The sequence below is a fragment of the Salvelinus sp. IW2-2015 genome, linkage group LG15 (genome assembly GCF_002910315.2).
Source record: "Salvelinus sp. IW2-2015 linkage group LG15, ASM291031v2, whole genome shotgun sequence".
NCBI lineage: Eukaryota > Metazoa > Chordata > Actinopteri > Salmoniformes > Salmonidae > Salvelinus > Salvelinus sp. IW2-2015.
This window is the reverse complement of record NC_036855.1, coordinates 57,405,987-57,427,440: the sequence shown is the minus strand read 5'-3', so window position 1 is coordinate 57,427,440 and position 21,454 is coordinate 57,405,987. Positions and strand designations below refer to the sequence as shown.

The 21,454-nt window shown below is 46.4% G+C and overlaps 1 protein-coding gene across 1 annotated transcript in view; it reads left to right on the top strand.

The window, feature by feature from the left end:
• Nucleotides 1-21,454, top strand: part of igdcc3 (immunoglobulin superfamily, DCC subclass, member 3) — a 129,565-nt gene that overhangs the window by 57,584 nt on the left and 50,527 nt on the right. The window contains exon 3 of the mRNA XM_070447380.1: nt 21,054-21,255. Within this exon, the coding sequence (XP_070303481.1) occupies nt 21,054-21,255 (202 nt within the window). The remainder of the gene's footprint in view (nt 1-21,053; nt 21,256-21,454) is intronic.

Sequence of the window (21,454 nt, the reverse complement as noted above, 5' to 3'; positions counted from 1 at the left end):
CCATAGATCAGTAGTAGTCTTATTGGGAGAGATCTGGTGCTGTTTTGGTGGCCCTTACCATAAGATCAGAGTGAGTCTATTGGGAGGAGATCTGGATGTTTTCTGGTGGCCCTACCATAGATCCAGTAGTGAGTCATATGGGTAAAGATTTCTGGTGTGTTTTGGTGCCCTACCATAGATCAGTAGTGAGTCTATGGGAGAGATCTGGAGTGGTTTTGGTGGCCCTACCATAGATCATTAGTAGTCTAGGGAGGAGATCTGGTTGTGTTTTGGTGGCCCTAACCATAGATCAGTAGTGAGTCTATGCGGAGGAGATCTGGGAGTGTTTTGGTTGCCCTACCATAGATCAGTCAGTGAGTCTATGGGAGGAGAGTTCTGGTGTTTGGCCGATGGCCACTACCATAGATCAGTAGTGACGGTCTATGCGGAAGAGATTCTGGGAGTGTTTTGCGTGGCCCTACCATAGATCGTAGTGAGTCATTGGGAGGAGATCTGGAGTGTTTTGGTGGCCCTAACCATAGATCAGTAGGAGGTCTATGGAGGAGATCTGGAGGTGTGTGGTGGCCCCTACCATAGATCAGTAAGTGGAGTCTATGGGAGGAGAATCTGGGTGTGTTTTGAGTGCCCGTACCATAGATCAGTAGTGAGTTCTAATGGAGAGAGATCTGCGTGTGTTTTGGTGGCCCTCCCATAGATCAGTAGGAGTCTATGGGAGGAGATCTGGTGTGTTTTGGTGGCCTGCCATAGATCAGTAGTGAGTCTATGGGAGGAGATCTGGAGTGTTTTGGTGGCCCCTACCATAGATCAGTAGTGAGTCTATGGCGGGAGATCTGGTGTGTTTTGGTGGCCCTGCCATAGATCAGTAGTGAGTCTATGGAGGAGATCTGAGTGTTTTTTGTGGCCCTACATAGATCAGTAGTGAGTCTCATGGGGGAGATCTGGGTGTTTTGGTGGCCCTACGCAAGATCAGTAGTGAGTCTATGGGAGGAGATCTGGGTGTTTTGGTGCGCCCTACCATAGATCAGTATGAGTCTATCGGGGAGATCTGGAGTGTTTTGGGCCCTACCATAGTCAGTAGTGAGTCTTGGGGAGGAGATCTGGTGTGTTTTGGGTGCCCTACATAGGTCAGTAGTGAGTCTTGGGAGGAGATCTGGTGTGTTTGGTGGCCCTACATAGATCAGTATGAGTGTGTCTGACGTGCTGCTACCTGCGGCCTGTCCCTGTATGACAGGTTTAATGACACCCATCCATCTAACTTTATTTAGCATAGGGTGCACTGTGCCCGCTCCAGCAAATCCATCAATATAACTGTATTTAGGACAGACGGCGCCTCTCAATAAGGTCATCACCGTCAACGGCGAGAGGAAGCATGGTTCAGACAAGCCCCATACAGCGAGGAACCAAATCCAATTGTAAAACACATTACAGATGTTATAGGGAAATGGGTTTTACTTGAGCTGAAAAACTGGGTTGTACTTGATCTGAATGACAGAGAGGTGACAGTGACTCACATTGGCCCTGTACCGTAGGCTGATAGGATGAGTAAAACACAGAGTGAATCTCCTTCTAGCCAGGAAGACAACAAACGAATACCATGGTGACTATCAGTATCAGAGGGTCCAGTCTTAGATAAGTACAGCACCCTGGAATGAGATGCAGACAGCACCTCTGGGCTGAGACAGTAGGTGTGTGTGTGTGCGTGCGTGTACGCGACGCTGCGTGTCATTGGGTCTTCACCCTCAGCCTCTCATTTACTGCAAAGTGTGTGGGAGGAGCCTGGCTGCCCTCAGCCCTGAGACAGTGAGGTGAGTGATGCGTGTGGGAGGAGCCTGGCTGCCCCAGCCCTGAGACAGTGAGGGTGAGTGATGCGTGTGGGAGGAGCCTGGCTGCCCCCAGCCCTGAGACAGTGAGGGTGAGTGATGCGTGTGGGAGGAGCCTGGCTGCCCCCAGCCCTGAGACAGTGAGGGTGAGTGATGCGTGTGGGAGGAGCCTGGCTGCCCCCAGCCCTGAGACAGTGAGGGTGAAGCTGCCGTGTCCCACCGTTTATGGGCTAATGCGTTAAAAGAAGAAAATGGGATGCAGTGCCAGGAGAAGACAAAGTACAGTATAGAGCATCAATACAAAGCCCCCCCCCCCCCCCCCCCGGTGAGATCAACACGCGCCACAGACCAGCAGAGTAATGCAGCGGTCAGGGTGGGACGGTCAGGGTGGAGGGTAGGAGGGTCTAGGGCCAATAAAACAGCACATCTGCATGCAAATGCTATCTCTCGAGTCCCTGCGCCTAAAATGCCTATTTCAGGTTGCCTATTTAAAGCATGTTGAACAGTGACTCTCCACGCTGGATTTGCATCATATACCATCTGCGTGATTTATGGCCCACCATTACCATTATGGTTTACCACCATTACCACTGGTTTACTGGGAGGAGAGGAGAGGAGCAAGAGGTTTGAGTGCTAGACAAACGGGTGCCCTCCCTGCCTGATGATCCATGAGCCTGAAGGGGGCCCAGAGGGTTTGAGGGGTGGGTGGAATGATGGAGGTGGAGGTGGGAGTGGTGGAGGTGGTGGGGGGAGGAGGTGGAGGGAGTGTTGGGGGACAATAATATCTAAACATGGAAGTTCAGTGGAGCCTCACATCATTGAAGGCTGGAGGTTTGAGAGTGCTGGGGAGCGACGTGTGTCTCTCTTCTGGCACCGTTAACTCTGTCATATCAATGAATCAGGACAGCTCATTCCATCCAATCCAGGGGAAACATACAGTACCAGTCAAAAGTTTGGACAATCCCACTCATTCAAGGGTTTTTCTTTAATTTCTACATTGTAAATAATAGTGAAGACATCAAAACATGAAATAACACATAGAATCATCAAGGCTTAGGGTGGCTACTTTGAAGAATCTCAAATATAAAATGTATTTTGATTTGTTTAACCTTTTTGGTTACATACATGATTCCATATGTGTTGTTTCATAGTTTTGATGTCTTCACTATTATTCTTACAATGTAGAAATTAAAGAAAAACCCTTGAATGAGTAGGGTGTCCAAACTTTTGACTGGTACTGTATGTTTCCCCTGGATTGGATGAATGAGCTGTCCTGATTCATTGATATGACAGAGTTACACGGTGCCAGAAGAGAACACACGTCGCTCCCCAGCACTCTCAAACCTCCAGCCTTCAATGATTGAGGCTCCACTGAACTTCCATGTTATAATATTATTGTCCCCCAACACTCCCCCAACCTACCACCCCCACCCCACCTCCACCCCCACCTCCCATCCATTCCACCCCCACCACCTCAAACCCTCTGGGCCCCCTCAGGCTCATGGGATCATCAGGCCGGGAGGGCACCCGTTGTTCTAGCACTCAAACCTCTTGCTCCTCTCCTCTCCTCCCAGTAAACCAGTGGTAATGGTGGTAAACCATAATGGTAAGGTGGCCATAAATCACGCAGATGGTATATGATGCAAATCCAGCGTGGAGAGTCACTGCTTCAACATGCTTTAAATAGGCAACCTGAAATAGCATTTTAGGCGCAGGGACTCGAGAGATAGCATTTGCATGCAGATGTGCTGTTTTATTGGCCCTAGACCCCTTCCTACCCTCCACCCTGACCGCTCCACCCTGACCGCTGCATTACTCTGCTGCGTCTGTGGCGCGTGTTGATCTCACCGGGGGGGGGGGGGGGGGGGCTTGTATTGATGCTCTATACTTACTTTGTCTTCTCCTGGCACTGCATCCCATTTTCTTCTTTTAACGCATTAGCCCATAAACGTTGGGACACGGCACTTCACCCTCACTGTCTCAGGGCTGGGGGCAGCCAGGCTCCTCCCACACGCATCACATCACCCTCACTGTCTCAGGGTGGGGGCAGCAGGCTCCTCACACGCATCACTCAACCCTCACTGTCTCAGGGCTGGGGGCAGCCAGCTCCTCCCACACGCATCACTCACCCTCACTGTCTCAGGGCTGGGGGCAGCCAGGCTCCTCCCACACGCATCACTCACCCTCACTGTCTCAGGGCTGAGGGCAGCCAGGCTCCTCCCACACACTTTGCAGTAAATGAGAGGCTGAGGGTGAAGACCCAATGACACGCAGCGTCGCGTACACGCACGCACACACACACACCTACTGTCTCGCCCCGAGTGCTAGTCTGCATCTCATTCCAGAGGTGCTGTACTTATCTAAGACTGGACCCTCTGATACTGATAGTCACCATGGTAATTCGTTTGTTGTCTTCCTGGCTAGAAGGAGATTCACTGTGTTTTACTCATCCTATCAGCCTACGGTACAGGGCCAATGTGAGTCACTGTCACCTCTCGTTCATTCAGATCAAGTACAACCCAGTTTTTCAGCTCAAGTAAAACCCTTTCCCTATAACATCTGTAATGTGTTTTACAATTGGATTTGGTTCCTCGCTGTATGTGGCTTGTCTGAACCATGCTTCCTCTAGCCGCTTGCGGTGATGACCTTATTGAGAGGCGCCGTCTGTCCTAAATACAGTTATATTGATGGATTTGCGGAGCGGGCACAGTGCACACCATGCTAAATAAAGTTAGATGGATGGGTGTCATTAAACCTGTCATACAGGACATGCGCAGGTAGCAGCACGTCAGAACACTCATACTGATCTATGAGGGCACCAAACACACCAGATCTCCTCCAAGACTCACTACTGATCTATGGAGGGCCACCAAAAACACACCAGATCTCCTCCCATAACTCACTACTGACTATGGTAGGGCACCAAAACACCCAGATCTCCTCCATAGACTCACTACTGATCTATGGAGGGCCACCAAAACACCCAGATCTCCTCCCATAGACTCACTACTGATCTATGGTAGGGCCACCAAAACACTCCAGTCTCCTCCCATAGACTCACTACTGATCTATGGAGGCCACCAAAAACACTCCAGATCTCCTCCCATAGACTCACTTCTGATCTATGGCAGGGCCACCAAAACACACCAGATTCCTCCCATAGACTCACTACTGATCTATGAGGGCCACCAAAACCACCCAGATCTCCTCCCATAGACTCACTACTGATCTATGCAGGGCCACCAAAACACACCAGATCTCCTCCCATAGACTCACTACTGATCTATGCGGAGGGCCACCAAAACACACCAGATCTCCTCCCATAGACTCACTACTGATCTATGGGAGGCCACCCAAAACACACCAGATTCTCCTCCCTAGACTCACTACTGATCTATGGTAGGGCCACCAAAACACTCCAGATCTCCTTCCCATAGACTCACTACTGATCTATGTAGGGCCACCAAAACACTCCAGATCTCCTCCCATAGACTCACTACTGATCTATGGTACGGCCACACCAAAAACACTCCAGATCTCCTCCCATAGACTCACTACTGATCTATGGTAGGGCCACCAAAACCACCAGATCTCTCCCATAGACTCACTACTGATCTATGGTAGGGCCACCAAAACATCCAGATCTCCTCCATAGACTCACTACTGATCTATGGTAGGGCCACCAAAACACACCAGATCTCCTCCCATTAGACTCACTACTGATCTATTGGTAGGGCCACCAAAACACTCCAGATCTCCTCCCATAGACTCACTACTGATCTATGGTAGGGCCACCAAAAACACACCAGATCTCCTCCCATATAGACTCACTACTGATCTATGGTAGGGCCACCAAAACACTCCAGATCTCCTCCCATAGACTCACTACTGATCTATGGTAGGGCCACCAAAACACACCCAGATCTCCTCCCATAGACTCACTACTGATCTATGGCAGGGCCACCAAAACCACACCAGATCTCCTCCCATAGACTCACTACTGATCTATGGGAGGGCCACCAAAACACACCAGATCTCCTCCATTAGACTCACTACTGATCATATGGTAGGGCCACCAAAACACCACCAGATCTCCTCCCATAGACCCTCATTATAGAGCAGGGAACTCTTAGCCTATACACAGAGAGAGTCTAGTCTATATCTACGAGGAGTCTATTTATAGTCTGTTTCAACTAGTCTACTTCTCCTAAGCACAACCAAATATGAGCTGATTAGACCTCCTCATAAAAGACATCCCCAATAGCCACACGGTCGCAAGGCCGTGGGTATACACACCAAAGGCTTTGTGTTTGTGTGTGAAGGGTTAGTGTTGTCTTCATTCTTCTGTAGACGCTGTTGAACAGAAGAAGAGGCCAGCGATGCTCTTCTCTTGTTAAGGATCTCTGGTGTCATAGCTTCATGTGGACATTAAAGGCATGTGGTGACTGAAGGACAAAAACGACACCAACACAAGAGCTAATTGGCACATATGGACTACAGGTCTTTTGAAAAGGGACATATAAAGATAAGACCTTTTCATATATTGTAAATAACAACTGTGGCTGAGGCCTCAGAGCACTCGCGTGTTAGTATCCAGAGCTATACATTGAGTAGCCCGAAGAGAGGAAAGATAGCGAGGTCATTAGAAGACAACCATAAAAGCTTTGTTCTGATGAAATGGAGCCAGCCAGAGAGGCTGCTGGGAAAGCCCTGTCACTCATTATGTAACCTAACATAGCAGGCGTAAAAATACATCTGTTTTTCAGGGGAAATGGAAGTTAGGTTGAAAATACTGTATCCTTGAAAACCAGAAACATTTGCTTTCTGACGACCCCACGGAGAGTGATCTGCCTGTTGTAGTGAAGTGAGGGCGTTTGGCCCCCTCCCCTGGCCCCTCCACCCAGGGACAAAATGAGTGGTGCGACCTCTGGGCCCCACAGCAGCCACGGCCCCAACCCTAAGCGAAGGAGGAGGTTTTCCTTCTCTCTCTCTCTCTCTCTCTCGTCTCTCTCTCTCTCTCTCTCTTCTCTCTCCTCTCTCTCTCTCTCTCTCTCTCTCTCTCTCCCCTCTCTCTCTCTCTCTCTCTCTCTCTCTCTCTCTCTCTCTCTCTCTCTCTCTCTCTCTCTCTCTCTCTCTTCTCCTCTCAACACCGAGCCTCTCTACATACATAAGCATGCAGGCCTAATAAAGTGGGGCCCATTAAAAACACAACAGATGCTGAAAATTAAGAGATTATTTTAAATGACTGTGACAGAAAAGGACAGGGGAGGGGAGGAGAAAAGCGAGGGAGGTAGAAAATAAGAAAAAAAGAAGGACAGAAAGAAAATAGCGGGCGCACGCAAAGTTGCATACCATTACAAATTAATTAGCAGCGTTTTCCCACTGTTGATTGCAGTCATTGTATAATATTTTGTGCATGTCATTAGTAGATGTTTACGGGCGCTGTGCGCAAAATGCAACAAAGGCGAGCCTTGATGTGCGAGAATAAAAAACCCCAGAGAGGACTGTTTGTTTTAATAATTGATTGGCCAGAGATATGCATGCTCATTAAGTCACTTCAAACACCGCAGTTAACAATCACACAGAGACCATATGAGTGGCAGTGACAAACATGCTTAGAAGGGGCTAGGCAACCCTCCACGTGCGCCCAGCTCTCGCTGGGTGTGTATTGTTTGTGGTTGTGTGGCAACAGAGCCCCTGTCTTCCCAGGCTGAATCCCCTCAACCTGACCGTCACCCACAACACAGAACAGTACGGCAGAACAGAACACATCAGAATACAACAGAGTAGACCAGACCAGAGGCTCAACAGTTCTTCAGAAAACTAGGCCGCTGCCGCTGCCACTGCCACTCATTTAATATCTCATTAGGCTTTGCATCACACCAAGGCCCTACCTCCCCACCCTGGCTTCAGACGGAACCCTCTTCATTCCACTTGGAACACATGGAGAACAGAGAGACGTGTTTGTATTCACATTCAGGCTTCGTAAACTAAATAAATCACGGCGGTTACCCTGTGGATGCCTCGGTGCAGTGACAGAGAGGAGATGCATCTTTCAAAAAGATAAAAGTCCTCCAACAAAGTTTGGAACTTCTTAGTTCTGTTGGAGTGTTTACAGGGCAGCTTGTGGTCACAACACCTCTGTCAGTTGGGTTAACACTGCCACCTGTTGCGGTGGTGTGGGACAACGGCACACGTTACATTCACTGCATCTTCACCACCAAAAAGTTTCTTTCCACGGACTGTAGCCTAAACTGGGACACAGCATGGCCCATTCAAAGCCTGTTATCCTGCGCCTGTACGTACAAAAAATAACCAAGAGGGCTTTCAGCTGGGACACACAAACACACTAGTTTACTCCCATTCTATTGGGGCCTGGAATCTCTCCACTTGAAGAACCTGATCCTCAAACCTGCCCCTCTCTCAGCGTGGCCCCCCTGCCAAATGACCCCCTCATTAAAGGCTTTGCACTGGGGGATGGCTCCGGATGCAGCATTGCCGATCTGGCTTTGACGGCCCACAGTCTCACCAGCTTGTCATTTCAAATCACCTTCTTCCTCTTAGCACAACACTGGGCTGTGGAGAGGGACTCTGGTGTTAATGGGGTTTTCGCGGGAAAGAATATGGCAGGAGGCGAGGCGAGGTGCGCCGAGGCCTGAGGCTCGCCGTACCAGGAATCATTAAAGCAGCAGGAGAGAAACACTCCCTGGCCGAGCGACACAGAGCACAGTGAGCTGAAACACTACAGCGTCCCGAGAGAGAGAGAGAACCACAGAGAGGTGGCGGGAGGGGGTATGTGGGTGGGGGGGAGATGGAGAAAAAATAGGAGTGGAGGAGGGGGGAATGAGGGGGAGAAGAAAAGATGAGAGGGAGCAGGAAAGGGGTGGAGGGATGGAGGTGAGGATCATGAGACAGGAAAGGCAAACGAGGGAAGCAGAAGGGAATGGGAATGTGCGTACAGAAGGGGACACAGTAGATGAGGTAGAGAGGGAAACCTATTCTGCTCTGAACAGATTGCAAAGGCTGATGAAAGACAAAGATTTCACATTGAATGGCAATTAATTACGCCACTATTATGCACATCCATGTCTTCAGGGTGGCCTTTTCACAGTTTTAATAATCAAATCACGCATCCCCCTCGTAAAACAATAGGCTCAACAAGCCATCCATCTCACTCAACCGTCAAAGCCATTTTCACTTAGTTCCTATCATCATTAGGTACACTACATTATATTTCCCCCTCATTGTAGGCCATACTACAATCATCTACCTCTGCAACGGCAGGCAGTCATTCATTCACAGGGGGGCTAGACTGAGCCATAACTAATGTACCTTCAAAAAGATTTCCACTATCTCGTCTTACAGACAGAAAATAATTTCAGCACCTGTTGGTGTGAGAGAGACTATACATCCACCGCTGTTGCCTAGGGGCCACATATCTAATCCAATTATCACCAATAGCAGTTGATACAACTCGCTGTTATGAATTAATATGAGATTGCGCTCTCTCTCTCTCTCTCTCTCTCTCTCTCTCTCTCCTCTCTCTCTCTCTCTCTCTTGTCCTCCAGTCATTTCATCACCTCCTCGCCAAGGAAACAATTTCTGTTTTATTCCAATGAGGAAAAAACCTGCCTCTTAAAGTGCCGTTTTCTTTCTTAGTTTCCTTTCGTATGGAGTTTGAAATATCGAAAACGCTTACTGACAATCTGGGGTGAAATACCATTTATATTCAAATGGAAATGCCATTAGTTCTTTTCCTTGGCTTTTTTACTCCTTGTCGTTTTGTCACCACAGAAAATTAAAAAGATGAATTTGGGTGCTGGCTATACAGGCCCAGTTTTGAATAACAAAGTGGATGGACATTTGGCATCAAAATCCTCCCGAGCCAAAGGAGCCATTACTTCCCCCTCATTAGAGAGTAACTGCTGAGGGCCATTCTTTCTTAGGGCCACCAGACGGGATAAATCTCTGATTCTCTTGCACTCAATGTTCTATGGTCACCAGATCAGCCTTAAACACTAGTCTATTTTCACACATTGGCAGAGGAAGTTTATAAAATGAACTTTATAAAATAGGAGTGCGATACCCTACTCTATGTATTTAGAGTTTGGTGTCATAGAGTTTGTTTTCCAGTGTTAGTTGGGTGGCAGTGAACTTGACAGTGGGCCTGGGCTGGTGGGTCCGGGTGAAGAGGGAGTGGGAACAGGAGGTGACGGATGACCCCAACATCTGGCACTCCACGTCCCTATGAAAGGAGTCTTGGCCTGGGCGGGACGGCCCCAGTGCGCTCCACTGCACTTCACAGGACCCTGCGCATATTTGGACCGTCCACTATGGTGACGTAAATGCTACTGCCCACCAACACAGATGCACACCAGCACTGTGACACACACACACACAACACACGACACACATGCTGCGAGAGACACAAACACACATGGCATGGCACACACACACACACACACACACACACACACACACACCACACACACATACACACACACACACACCACACACACCACTGACACTGGACACAACCACACACAGCAACACACACACAACACACCAACACACACACACACACACACAAAACCACACACACACACACACACACACACACACACACACACACACACACACCACAACACACACACATACATACAGAGCCTTGCAAAAGTATTTCATCCCCCTTGGCATTTAAAAAAAATGTTGTATGGCATTACAACTTCGTCTTTAAATGGATTTGGTGGGGATTTCATTGATAATGGACATACACAAAATAGTCCAAATTTGGTGAAGTGAAATGAAAAAAAATTAACTTGTTTGAAAAATAAATAAAAAAATCTGGCTGCAAGAGAACCAGGGGATGGGAGATGTTTTCATCGGCAGGGACTGGGGAAACTGCCGTTCAGAATCTAGCACAAGAGCAAATGAACCTCAGATCCGGCAGACATACAAACAGCAACACGGCAACATTCTCCTTCGAAGGAGGAAAACACTGTATCAGTCTTCCCCAGAAGACAAGATAGCAGAACTGCGGACGGAGCCCTATCACCAACTATACACAAAGCAGCAGACACACTGAACTCTACAAGACATACTAGCTAACCAGCAACCTCGACACGCCAACCCCAAAACATGACGATTAAAGAAGAGGACAACATATAGATACTTGGCATAGGCCGTCAGATACAGCCAAGCCTCAATCAACCACATTGCGAAATCTGTGATATGACTTACACAGATTCGCGATGTAGACCAGCGGAACCCATACAACTTGAAAAACTCTCTCTACCTTTATAACATGGAAGTTCAGTGGAGCCTCACATCATTGAAGGCTGGAGGTTTGAGAGTGCTGGGGAGCGACGTGTGTCTCTCTTCTGGCACCGTTAACTCTGTCATATCAATGAATCAGGACAGCTCATTCCATCCAATCCAGGGGAAACATACAGTACCAGTCAAAAGTTTGGACAATCCCACTCATTCAAGGGTTTTTCTTTAATTTCTACATTGTAAAATAATAGTGAAGACATCAAAACTATGAAATAACACATAGAATCATCAAGGCTTAGGGTGGCTACTTTGAAGAATCTCAAATATAAAATGTATTTTGATTTGTTTAACCTTTTTGGTTACTACATGATTCCATATGTGTTGTTTCATAGTTTTGATGTCTTCACTATTATTCTACAATGTAGAAAATAGTAAAAAATAAAGAAAAACCCTTGAATGAGTAGGTGTGTCCAAACTTTTGGCTGGTACTRTACATCACAGAGACACTGTATAACCCGTGAAGTGCCTTATCATATCATATAGGTGGAATTTGATATTTTACTGCCCATGTAGTTGTCACATAAATGTGTTTTGACTGTTAAATCAAATCAAGCCCAAGAGCTCTCTCCATCTGGGCTATTTCCATTATTGACTATCTGTTGGTCTGTATCTGTGTCCAACAGTCTATGTGAAATTGTTGGATCACATTTGACATTGAGCAGGTTTTGTGGTATTTGGTGGAACGCCATAAAAAGCCCTTTGGGCTCTTCCAGGAATCTGCGGGCCGAGGGGAGTCCCTGCCTGGCTGAGATAAAATGAGAGGTTTGACCCACTCTGCAACTGTGTCATATTACAGGGTCTGTGGGAGCTCGCTGATTTCCTATCCATGTCACTTTCTCAGTCCTCACACTCCTGTGGTGATTGTCATTGTGAAACCAGCTGCATCCAAGCATCACGTTCCTCTCCCCCTGCACTCCTTAATGGATGGATCTCTCAGCCTGTCCTCTCTCAGCCTTCTATCCCCGTAATTAGATCTGCTTAATTTACACTGTGGCTCCGTGCTGGGAACGGACGATCTGTTATAATGTCTTAGGGTTTCTGAACACTTGCCAGAGTAACACTCTATGAGGAATCATAAAAAGGGTTATAAAAACAAGTCTACTGCTGACTGGAGAGCCATTACTGCCTGCCTTCTGCCACGCTGACCTACCGCTGATCAACCTGTGTGTGTGTTTTATATAGCCACGTTTATACTCATCCTCCTAGCCGTGTTGTGCTGTTGTGTATAAATACTGCATGTGTCTCTCGTCTATGTGTTTCTGTGTGGCCGGGCAGTGTGTCAGTGTGGATTTTGTAGCAGGCTGTGTTCCTGTGATGGCGGCGGGCAGTGTGGAGGAGAGTGGAGGTGTGGCTCTCTCTCTCTCTCTCTCTCTCTCTCTCTCTCTCTCTCTCTCTCTCTCTTCTCTCTCTATCTCTCTCTCTCTCTCTCTCTCTCTCGCTCTCTCTCTCTATGTGTAGCCCGCCATGTTGTATGCATGAGGGTTGAGGGCAGGGACCCTCTGGGGGGGTGGTCGTGTCTGCGGGGACACACAACAGCCAGATCAGGAGACATGATGACTACTTGGCACAGCTGCAACAGAAAGGAAGCTTATTAAGGAGGTGATCGTTCCCTCTTTTTTTTACTCATTGTTTTCTTTGCCCACTCTCTTTTTGCCTCGGTGTCCTCTGTGCGCCTGTGACAGCGTTGGCCATGGACTGCGCACAAACAGCAGCGTGTAATCGGTGTATGTGTGCGTACTTGCTTGTGAATACATGTGTGAAAAGAAAGGGAGCTGCTTTAATCACATCAGGGATGTGCTCAGTCCTCTCTCTCTCTCTGTTTCTGTACATGGTGTTCTGTTCACAAAGCTCCCTTGGCTGACTGTTCCAATACACCTATATGTATCACCACCTCCACACTGCCTCCAGCCTCCCCTTAAATCAATGCTCTACACAGGAGCCTCTGCTGACACTCGTACAGTCTTATAGTGCTCTAGATTACAGTGGCCACTGCTTATATTTATATAATAGCCAAGTTATCGTTACTCATTGTGTATTTATTCCTTGTATAATAATTGTTTGATTATTTTTCGATTTGCCTCTCTGCATTTTTGGGAAGGGCTCGTAGGTAAGCATTTCAATGTTAGTCTACACCTGTTGTTTTCGAAGCATGTGACAAATACAATTTGATTTGATTTTGATGTGATTATTATGATATAGGGAATACTAGTTACAGTAAATGAGGGGCTCTGCTCAGAGCTGTGCTGCTGGATATGGTCATTGTAAGGTAAAGCCACTGGGGGTTGACAGTGTTTTAATCCCAGAGCCTGTCACTGGGACGTGATTCTCATAGACTGTAAAAAAAAAATATGGACAAAGCCATTGATGACGTCACCCCATTGTTTCCTATGAGAATGCTTAGTGGCGCATTTGAAGATCAGGAAGTGTCATTTCAGCCTGTCACCATTTTGCTACATGGAAGAGTTTTTGGAAACATCGCATGCGCAGTTTGAGCTACTCTAGAAAGTGACGTTGCAGGCTAGCTCAGTGCTGACCCCTGTCATGGAGTAGCTTAAATTGAAGGCCGACCCGAGGTACTGCAGGCTGCCATTAGCAACTAAATGATCCCCTTATCTCCATCTGTGTGTGGTTTTTAAGTAATTGGTTCAAGGACATACATCTGATGAAATAAAAGCAATTATTGGTATCATGATTGTGTTCAATGTTTTTTTATATACCCACGAATATTGACCACGAAGATCGCCAATTGGAGGAGGTTAGGCAAATCTCTTTATGGCCACACAAGGTTGCTAATCCCAGGTGAGGATATTTTAGTTGGGTCCTTGAGAGAGGCAATAATCCTAAAATGCCTCAGTTAAAAATGAGCTGTTTAAATGTATAATGTGTCTGAGAAAACAAAACAGAATCTGACCGCTTGTACAGTACATTTACCATGCTGAATAAGAGTGTCAGAGGCAAAGTAATAATATAATTTTAGTACTGGTGGTAATTAAGAAATATTAGGCTACTAAAATATGTGTAGGGCTTTACAGGAGGATTATTTATTCCTGTACTTTATTGTATGTAACCTCTGAAGAGCAAGGAGCCAGGGGTGTAGGAATTCTAAATGAGCTTGGTAAAATTTTAATCAGAACGGTGGTCTCTATACATCCATTTGGATACTTTAGGAGTCTTGACAGGGAATGCAGCGTTTCTCATTAGAGCTTAGACTGAAACGCAACTTATTAAATGTTAATTGACGACGCGGTGCAACGCGGGCTTACAGTGCTCCAGCAAGATTTCAGTACATCTTCGTCTTCTTCCTCACTCCTACACGTTTCCAGAAGGCCATCAATGTGACATGTTTTTCCCTCTCTAGGCCTCATCTCAGTTCAGACTTTTTTTCTCTTTTTACTAACTCCATCCCTCCGCCTTTGTTTTTCGGGGAATTGGGGCTAACAAAAACAACACGCTACAAAAACGACTGTGTGAAGGCTGATCCGCTCCGGACGTAGCGAGCTTTCTGTGGGATCCGTAGAGCCGCACGGGGTTCTAGCTTAGCTTAAATACATTTACCAGTTGAAAAAGAACAGAGGAACAGAGCAAGGAGGGGGTCTAGGCCTCTTGTCATGCTAAGAGTGTTCAGATAAGTCCTGCTTGGTCCAAGTTAATTATGGTTGACATTTAAATAAGTGCACTTGTCTTGAAGATGGTGGGAGAGCTGAGAAAAAGACAGGCCTCTCTCTAATTGAGTTTGTGTTGCATGCCCCACCCCCCACATCACAGCACCAAGCCCACATCACTGCTTTGTTCCACAGGGAGCTGATATGTGAAATGCAGCTGCTGAATGAGGAAGCACACATTATGGATGTATCTGCACAGGTGTTTTTGTGGATTCTGCCATGTTCTCTTCCAGAGATTACGTTGTTTGAAGCATAAACCTACAGTATGTTCTGTTATTTACAGACCTATATCCATCCTGCCCTGCCTTTCTAAAGTCTTCGAAAGCCAAGTGAACAAACAGATCACCGACCATCTCGAATCCCACTGTACCTTCTCCGCTATGCAGTCCGGTTTCCGAGCTGGTCACGGGTGCACCTCAGCCACACTCAAGGTCCTAAACGATATCATAACCACCATCGATATAAAACAGCACTGTGCAGCCGTCTTCATCGACCTAGCCAAGGCTTTCGACTCTGTCAATCACCGTATTCTTATCGGCAGACTCAACAGCCTTGGTTTCTCTAATGACTGCCTTGCCTGGTTCACTAACTACTTCTCAGATAGAGTTCAGTGTGTCAAATCGGAGGGCCTGTTGTCCGGACCTCTGGCAGTCTCTATGGGGGTGCCACAGGGTTCAATTCTCGGCCCGACTCTTTTCTCTGTATATATCAATGATGTCGCTCTTGCTGCGGGTGATTCTTTGATCCACCTCTACGCAGACGACATCATTCTGTATACTTCTGGCCCGTCTTTGGACACTGTGTTAACAAACCTCCAAACAAGGTTTAATGCCATACAACACTCCTTCCGTGGCCTCCAACTGCTTTTAAATGCAAGTAAAACTAAATGCGTGCTCTTCAACCGATAGCTGCCCGCACCCGCCCGCCCGACTAGCATCACTACTCTGGACGGTTCTGACTTAGAATATGTGGACAACTATAAATACCTAAGTGTCTGGCTAGACATTAAGCATCTCCAATCCAAAATTAATCGAGAATCGGCTTCCTATTTTGCAACAAGGCCTCCTTCACTCATGCTGCCAAACATACCCTCGTAAAACTGAATCCTGCCGATCTTTGACTTCAGCGATGTCATTTACAAAATAGCCTCCAACACTCTACTCAGCAAATTGGATGCAGTCTATCATAGTGCCATCCGTTTTGTCACCAAAGCCCCATATACTACCCACCATTGCGACCTGTATGCTCTCGTTGGCTGGTCCTCGCTACATATTTGGCGCCAAACCCACTGGCTCCAGGTCATTTATAAGTCTTTGCTAGGTAAAGCTCCGCCTTATCTCAGCTCACTGGTCACCATAGCAGCACCCACCCTTAGCACGCGCTCCAGCAGGTATATTTCACTGTCATCCCCAAAGCCAACACCTACTTTGGCCACCTTTCCTTCCAGTTCTCTGCTGCGAATGACTGGAACGAATTGCAAAAATCACTGAAGTTAGAGACTTATATCTCCCTCACTAACTTCAAGCATTGGCTGTCAGAGCAGCTTACCGATCGCTGCAGCTGTACACAGCCCATCTGTAAATAGCCCATCCAACCAACTACCTACCTCATCCCCATATACAGTGGGGAGAACAAGTATTTGATACACTGCCGATTTTGCAGGTTTTCCTACTTACAAAGCATGTAGAGGTCTGTAAATTTTCCATGGTACATTAACTGTGAGGACGAATCTAAACAAAAATCCAGAAATATCAATTGTATAGATTTTTAAATAATTAATTTGCATTTTATTGAATGACAATAAGTATTGATCACTACAACCAGTAAGAATTCCGGCTCTCACAGACCTGTTAGTTTTCTTTAAGAAGCCCTCTTGTTCTCCACTCATTACCTGATTATACTGCACTGTTTGAAACTCGTTACCTGTATAAAGGACACCTGTACACATCAATCAAACAGATTCAACCTCTCCACAATGGCCAAGACCAGAGAGCTGTGTAGGACATCAGGGATAATGTAGACTGCACAAGCTGGATGGCACAGGAAATAGGCGCAGCGTTGTGGAAGGAACAACTGTTGGACAATTATTAGAAAATGAAGAAGTTCAAGATGAGGGTCATCACCCTCGTCTGGGTCCATGCAAGATTTCACCTCGTGGGGCATCAATGATCATGAGGAAAGGTGAGGGATCAGCCAGAACTACGGCAGGACCTGGTCAATGACCTGAAGAGAGCTGGACCACAGCTCTCGAAAGAACATTAGTAACACTAGCGTCATGGATTAAAATCCTGCAGCGCACGCAAGGTCCCCTGTAAGCCAGTGCATGTCCAGGCCTGTCTGAAGTTTCCAATGACCATCTGGATGATCCAGAGGAGGAATGGGAGAAGGTCATGTGGTCTGATGAGACAAAAATAGAGCTTTTTGTCTAACTCCACTCGCCATGTTTGGAGGAAGAAGAAGTATGAGTACAACCCCAAGAACACCATCCCAACCGTGACAGAGGGTGGAAACATCATTCTTTGGGGATGCTTTTCTGCAAAGGGACAGGACGACTGCACCGTATATGAGGGAGGATGGATGGGGCCATGTATCGCGAGATCTTGGCCAACAACCTCCTTCCCTCAGTAAGAGCATTGAGAATGGGTGTGGCTGGGTCTTCCAGCATGACAACGACACGAAGCACACACCATGCAACTAAGGAGTGGCTCGTAAGAAGCATCTCAAGGTCCTGGAGTGGCCTAGCCAGTTCCAGACCTGAACCCAATAGAAAATCTTTGGAGGAGCTGAAAGTCCGTATTGCCAGCGACCGACCGAAACCTGAAGGTCTGGAGAAGATCTGTAGGAGGAGTGGGCCAAAATCCCTGCTGCAGTGTGTGCAAACCTAGTCAAGAACTACAGGAAACGTATGATCTCTGTAATTGCAAACAAGGTTCTGTACCAAATATTAAGTTCTGCTTTCTGATGTATCAAATCTTATGTCATGCAATAAAATGCAAATTAATTATTAAAAATCATACAATGTGATTTTCTGGATTTTTGTTTTAGATTCCGTCTCTCAGTTGAAGTGTACCTATGATAAATATTACAGACCTCTACATGCTTTGTAAGTAGGAAAACCTGCAAAATCGGCAGTGTATCAAATACTTGTTCTCCCCACTGTATATATATTATTATTTATTTTATTTTTTATTTTTCTGCTCTTTCACACCAGTATTCTGCACATCACCTCATGCACTATATATAATCCAGTTAATTGCTAAATTGTAATTACTTCCCACTATGGCCTTTTTATCCTTCCTCTATTCTTTCATTTGCAACACCGTATACGATTTTCTATTGTGTTATTTGATTAACATTGTTTATCCCATGTGTAACTCTGTGTTGTTGTTTTTGTCGCACTGCTTTGCTTCATCTTGGCCAGGTCGCAGTTATAAATGAGAACTTGTTCTCAACTGGCCTACCTAGTTAAATAAAGGTGAAATAAAATAAACATATATTTTACATGTATGAAGCGAGATTGCCCCAAATGTCAATTTACACCTATGGAGATCAACAAATTCACCTTGGCTATGTGTGTTGTCATTCTGGGGAGGTTTGCTTCACACTGATACAGTATGTGTTAACAATTGGAGTGAGCCAGACTGGACTGTCAGTTCCATTAAGTAAGGTTGTATTGGGGTCTTTGAAGCGCATGAGGATACAGGAGACCTTTAAAGGTTTTGATGTTGGATCTCACCCGGTAGCATTTTTGAAAGCACTATACAGTAGGCTACATTATATGATATGGTACGGCATCACTGTATAATCATTCAATCAGATGGAATTGGAATGGATCCTATATGATGCAATCTAGGCTATACGTTATATGTGTCACTTCTCATACTATTCTCCTATATCCATGTGAGTAGCATCTACCCTACATTAGGGATGAGCACGGTTAATCAAATATCCGGATATCTGAATACTGAGTTAGTATTCAAACACTTATGACATTATTCATTTTTTGAAATTTTTTGGGTCGCCTATTTTAAAGGAGTTGTCTAAATTCAATTCAATTGTCCATGTTACATTGTTACACACAAGGATATACCATGACATTTGAAATGCTTAATATAATAAAACAACAAACTTTAGAATGTAGTGTTTATGTACGGTGCACTCAGCTCCTGCTGTTTCAGACCTCACGTGGCTTTGACAGTACATTGTTTACAGTTGCACACTGGAAATGTAGTCTACAGTTCTGAGGACGCACAAAGTGATTGTTTTATTTTTTAGCTCATTTTCTCTCTCATGCGCAATGGGTTATGGGTTGCGTTTTATATGAAAAGGCATTCTACTATCCTAGCGCATGTAGCCCAGACAACGGTGTGCTATTTCCCCCGCTTTCAAGTAGTGATTAACCTACAGGCGGTCCACAAGACTGACACTAATCAATGCAAAACACTCGCCAGAAAACGTTTTTGTGAACAGAATCAGTTCAATGATGGCGAACATCAGACTCCTCCTTCACTTCTGCTGTTAGCCTAGGCTACTGTTAACTTAGTCTGCTGTTAGCCTAGTCTGCTGTTAGCCTAGGCAGCTGTTAGCTTAGTCTGCTGTTAGCCCAGTCTGCTGTTAGCCTAGGCTACTGTTAGCTTAGTCTGTTATTAGCCTAGTCTGCTGTTAGCCTAGGCTACTGTTAGCTTAGTCTGTTATTAGCCTAGTCTGCTGTTAGAATAGCACCCTGAGAACAACTGCGTGCTGTCTGTTGTTGTTACATTTTGTGAAATTATAGCATTATTTCAAATTCCCCTTCCTCCCCTACATCACTGTCCTCTCCCACCTGGCCCTTTCCTCCCCTACATCACTGCCCTCTCCCACCTGGCCCCTTCCTCCCCTACATCACTGTCCTCTCCCACCTGGCACTTTCCTCCCCTACATCACTGTCCTCTCCCACCTGGCCCTTNCCCTACATCACTGTCCTCTCCCACCTGGCCCTTTCCTTCCCTACATCACTGTCCTCTCCCACCTGGCCCCTTCCTCCCCTACATCACAGTCCTCTTCCACCTGGCCCTTTCCTTCCCTACATCACTGTCCTCTCCCACCTGCTGGGAACAGTAAGGGAGCTAATTGGACATAATTTATCTAATTTATCTAGTTCAGGAAGTGAAGTGCCTGCCTGGGCCTGGCTGACTGTCTGGCTGATTGTCCGTTGTTTGGCCACATCACTACAGTACATCTGCAGCCCCGGCCTGGCCACTCACACTGTCATTACTCTCCCCCAGAACCCTACTGTATGTATATAAATGTCCCTCCCCACCTGATGGAGCACTCACTACAGTGGTWCAGTGTTTACTCTTTACTCTTTGTTGTCAGAGGTCTCTCTCTCTCTCTCTCTGAGCCCAGCTGTGTTTGTTAGCATAGCATAGGGGCGGCAGGTAGCCTAGTGGTTAGGGCATTGGACTAGTAACTGAAAGGTTGCAAAATCAAATCCCTGAGCTGACAAGGTAAACATCTGTTGTTCTGCCCCTGAACAAGGCAGTTAAACCACTGTTCCTAGGCTGTCATTGAAAATAAGAATTTGTTCTTAACTGACTTGCCTAGTTAAATAAAGGTAAAATAAAAAATTGGGTATGATCCGAAGCTAACTAGGAGCCTCTCATTTACTCAGTGTCACGGCTAACTAGGAACCTTTCATTTACTGTGTCACTGATGAGGGCCAGATTATCCAAACACAGGCTTTCCCCTAGAACTAGGGGTAATGATCACTAGGGTTTCCTGCACAGTGATTGCTGACAGCAGAACACAGGTAATTGCCTAACCACATGGCAGCTCCCTGCCCTAGTCAGACTGCTGTCTCGGCTGCTCATTTGGTTCATTTTATTGCAATGCGTCTGCTCAAGGTTAAGAGCTGCCCAGTGTTGCTTTAGATAAAGCCACTGGATTATGACTCATTCCACTGAAAGATGGAGCCATTATTTCCTTTTTTTTTAATCTTATTTTTGGCCAATAAGTTAATTGCCTTCCAGTGCGGGAATGGGTATAAAAAGAGGAATAAACTGTAGGTAATACCTCCCTGGTAATTGGTTATGATTAACTGGGTTGGTGTGCCACTGAGTTTAGGACAGTAATACACTGTTACTTTACATGGCAGCAATATTTACTGTAGGCCTTTATGAAAGATGCTCTGGAAAAAAAGAAAATGTTGCATAGGTTTTCAAACATTGAATTGACCACTGCATCTCCCCTTTCTCTCCAGCGATGGCGGAGTTCCATGTCCAGCCGCGGTCCGTGCGTGCGGAGGAGGCAGGCGTTGGGCGGTTCCAGTGCCAGATTCACGGCCTGCCTGAGCCTGCCATCAGCTGGGAGAAAGATGGCCGCTCCGTGGACACTAAGGATGAGAGGTACAGTAAAGTAGGGTTCCTCTGTGTTAATCACCTCAGCTGTCCCTACCAACTACTGTAGGTCCACTGTACCTGCACACAAAACTCTGTCTGTCTAGAAGCAAATTCACTGTAGCAGCTTCACAACTTTCACTTAACTGTTACCCTGCCAAACCTCACCACCTGGAATCCAGTGTGCTGTTGCCTCCCTTGTGTCTGTCTAGCTGTTTGAAATGGAGTTTACGTTGCGTGTGTAAACACACTTAATTAAGCAAAC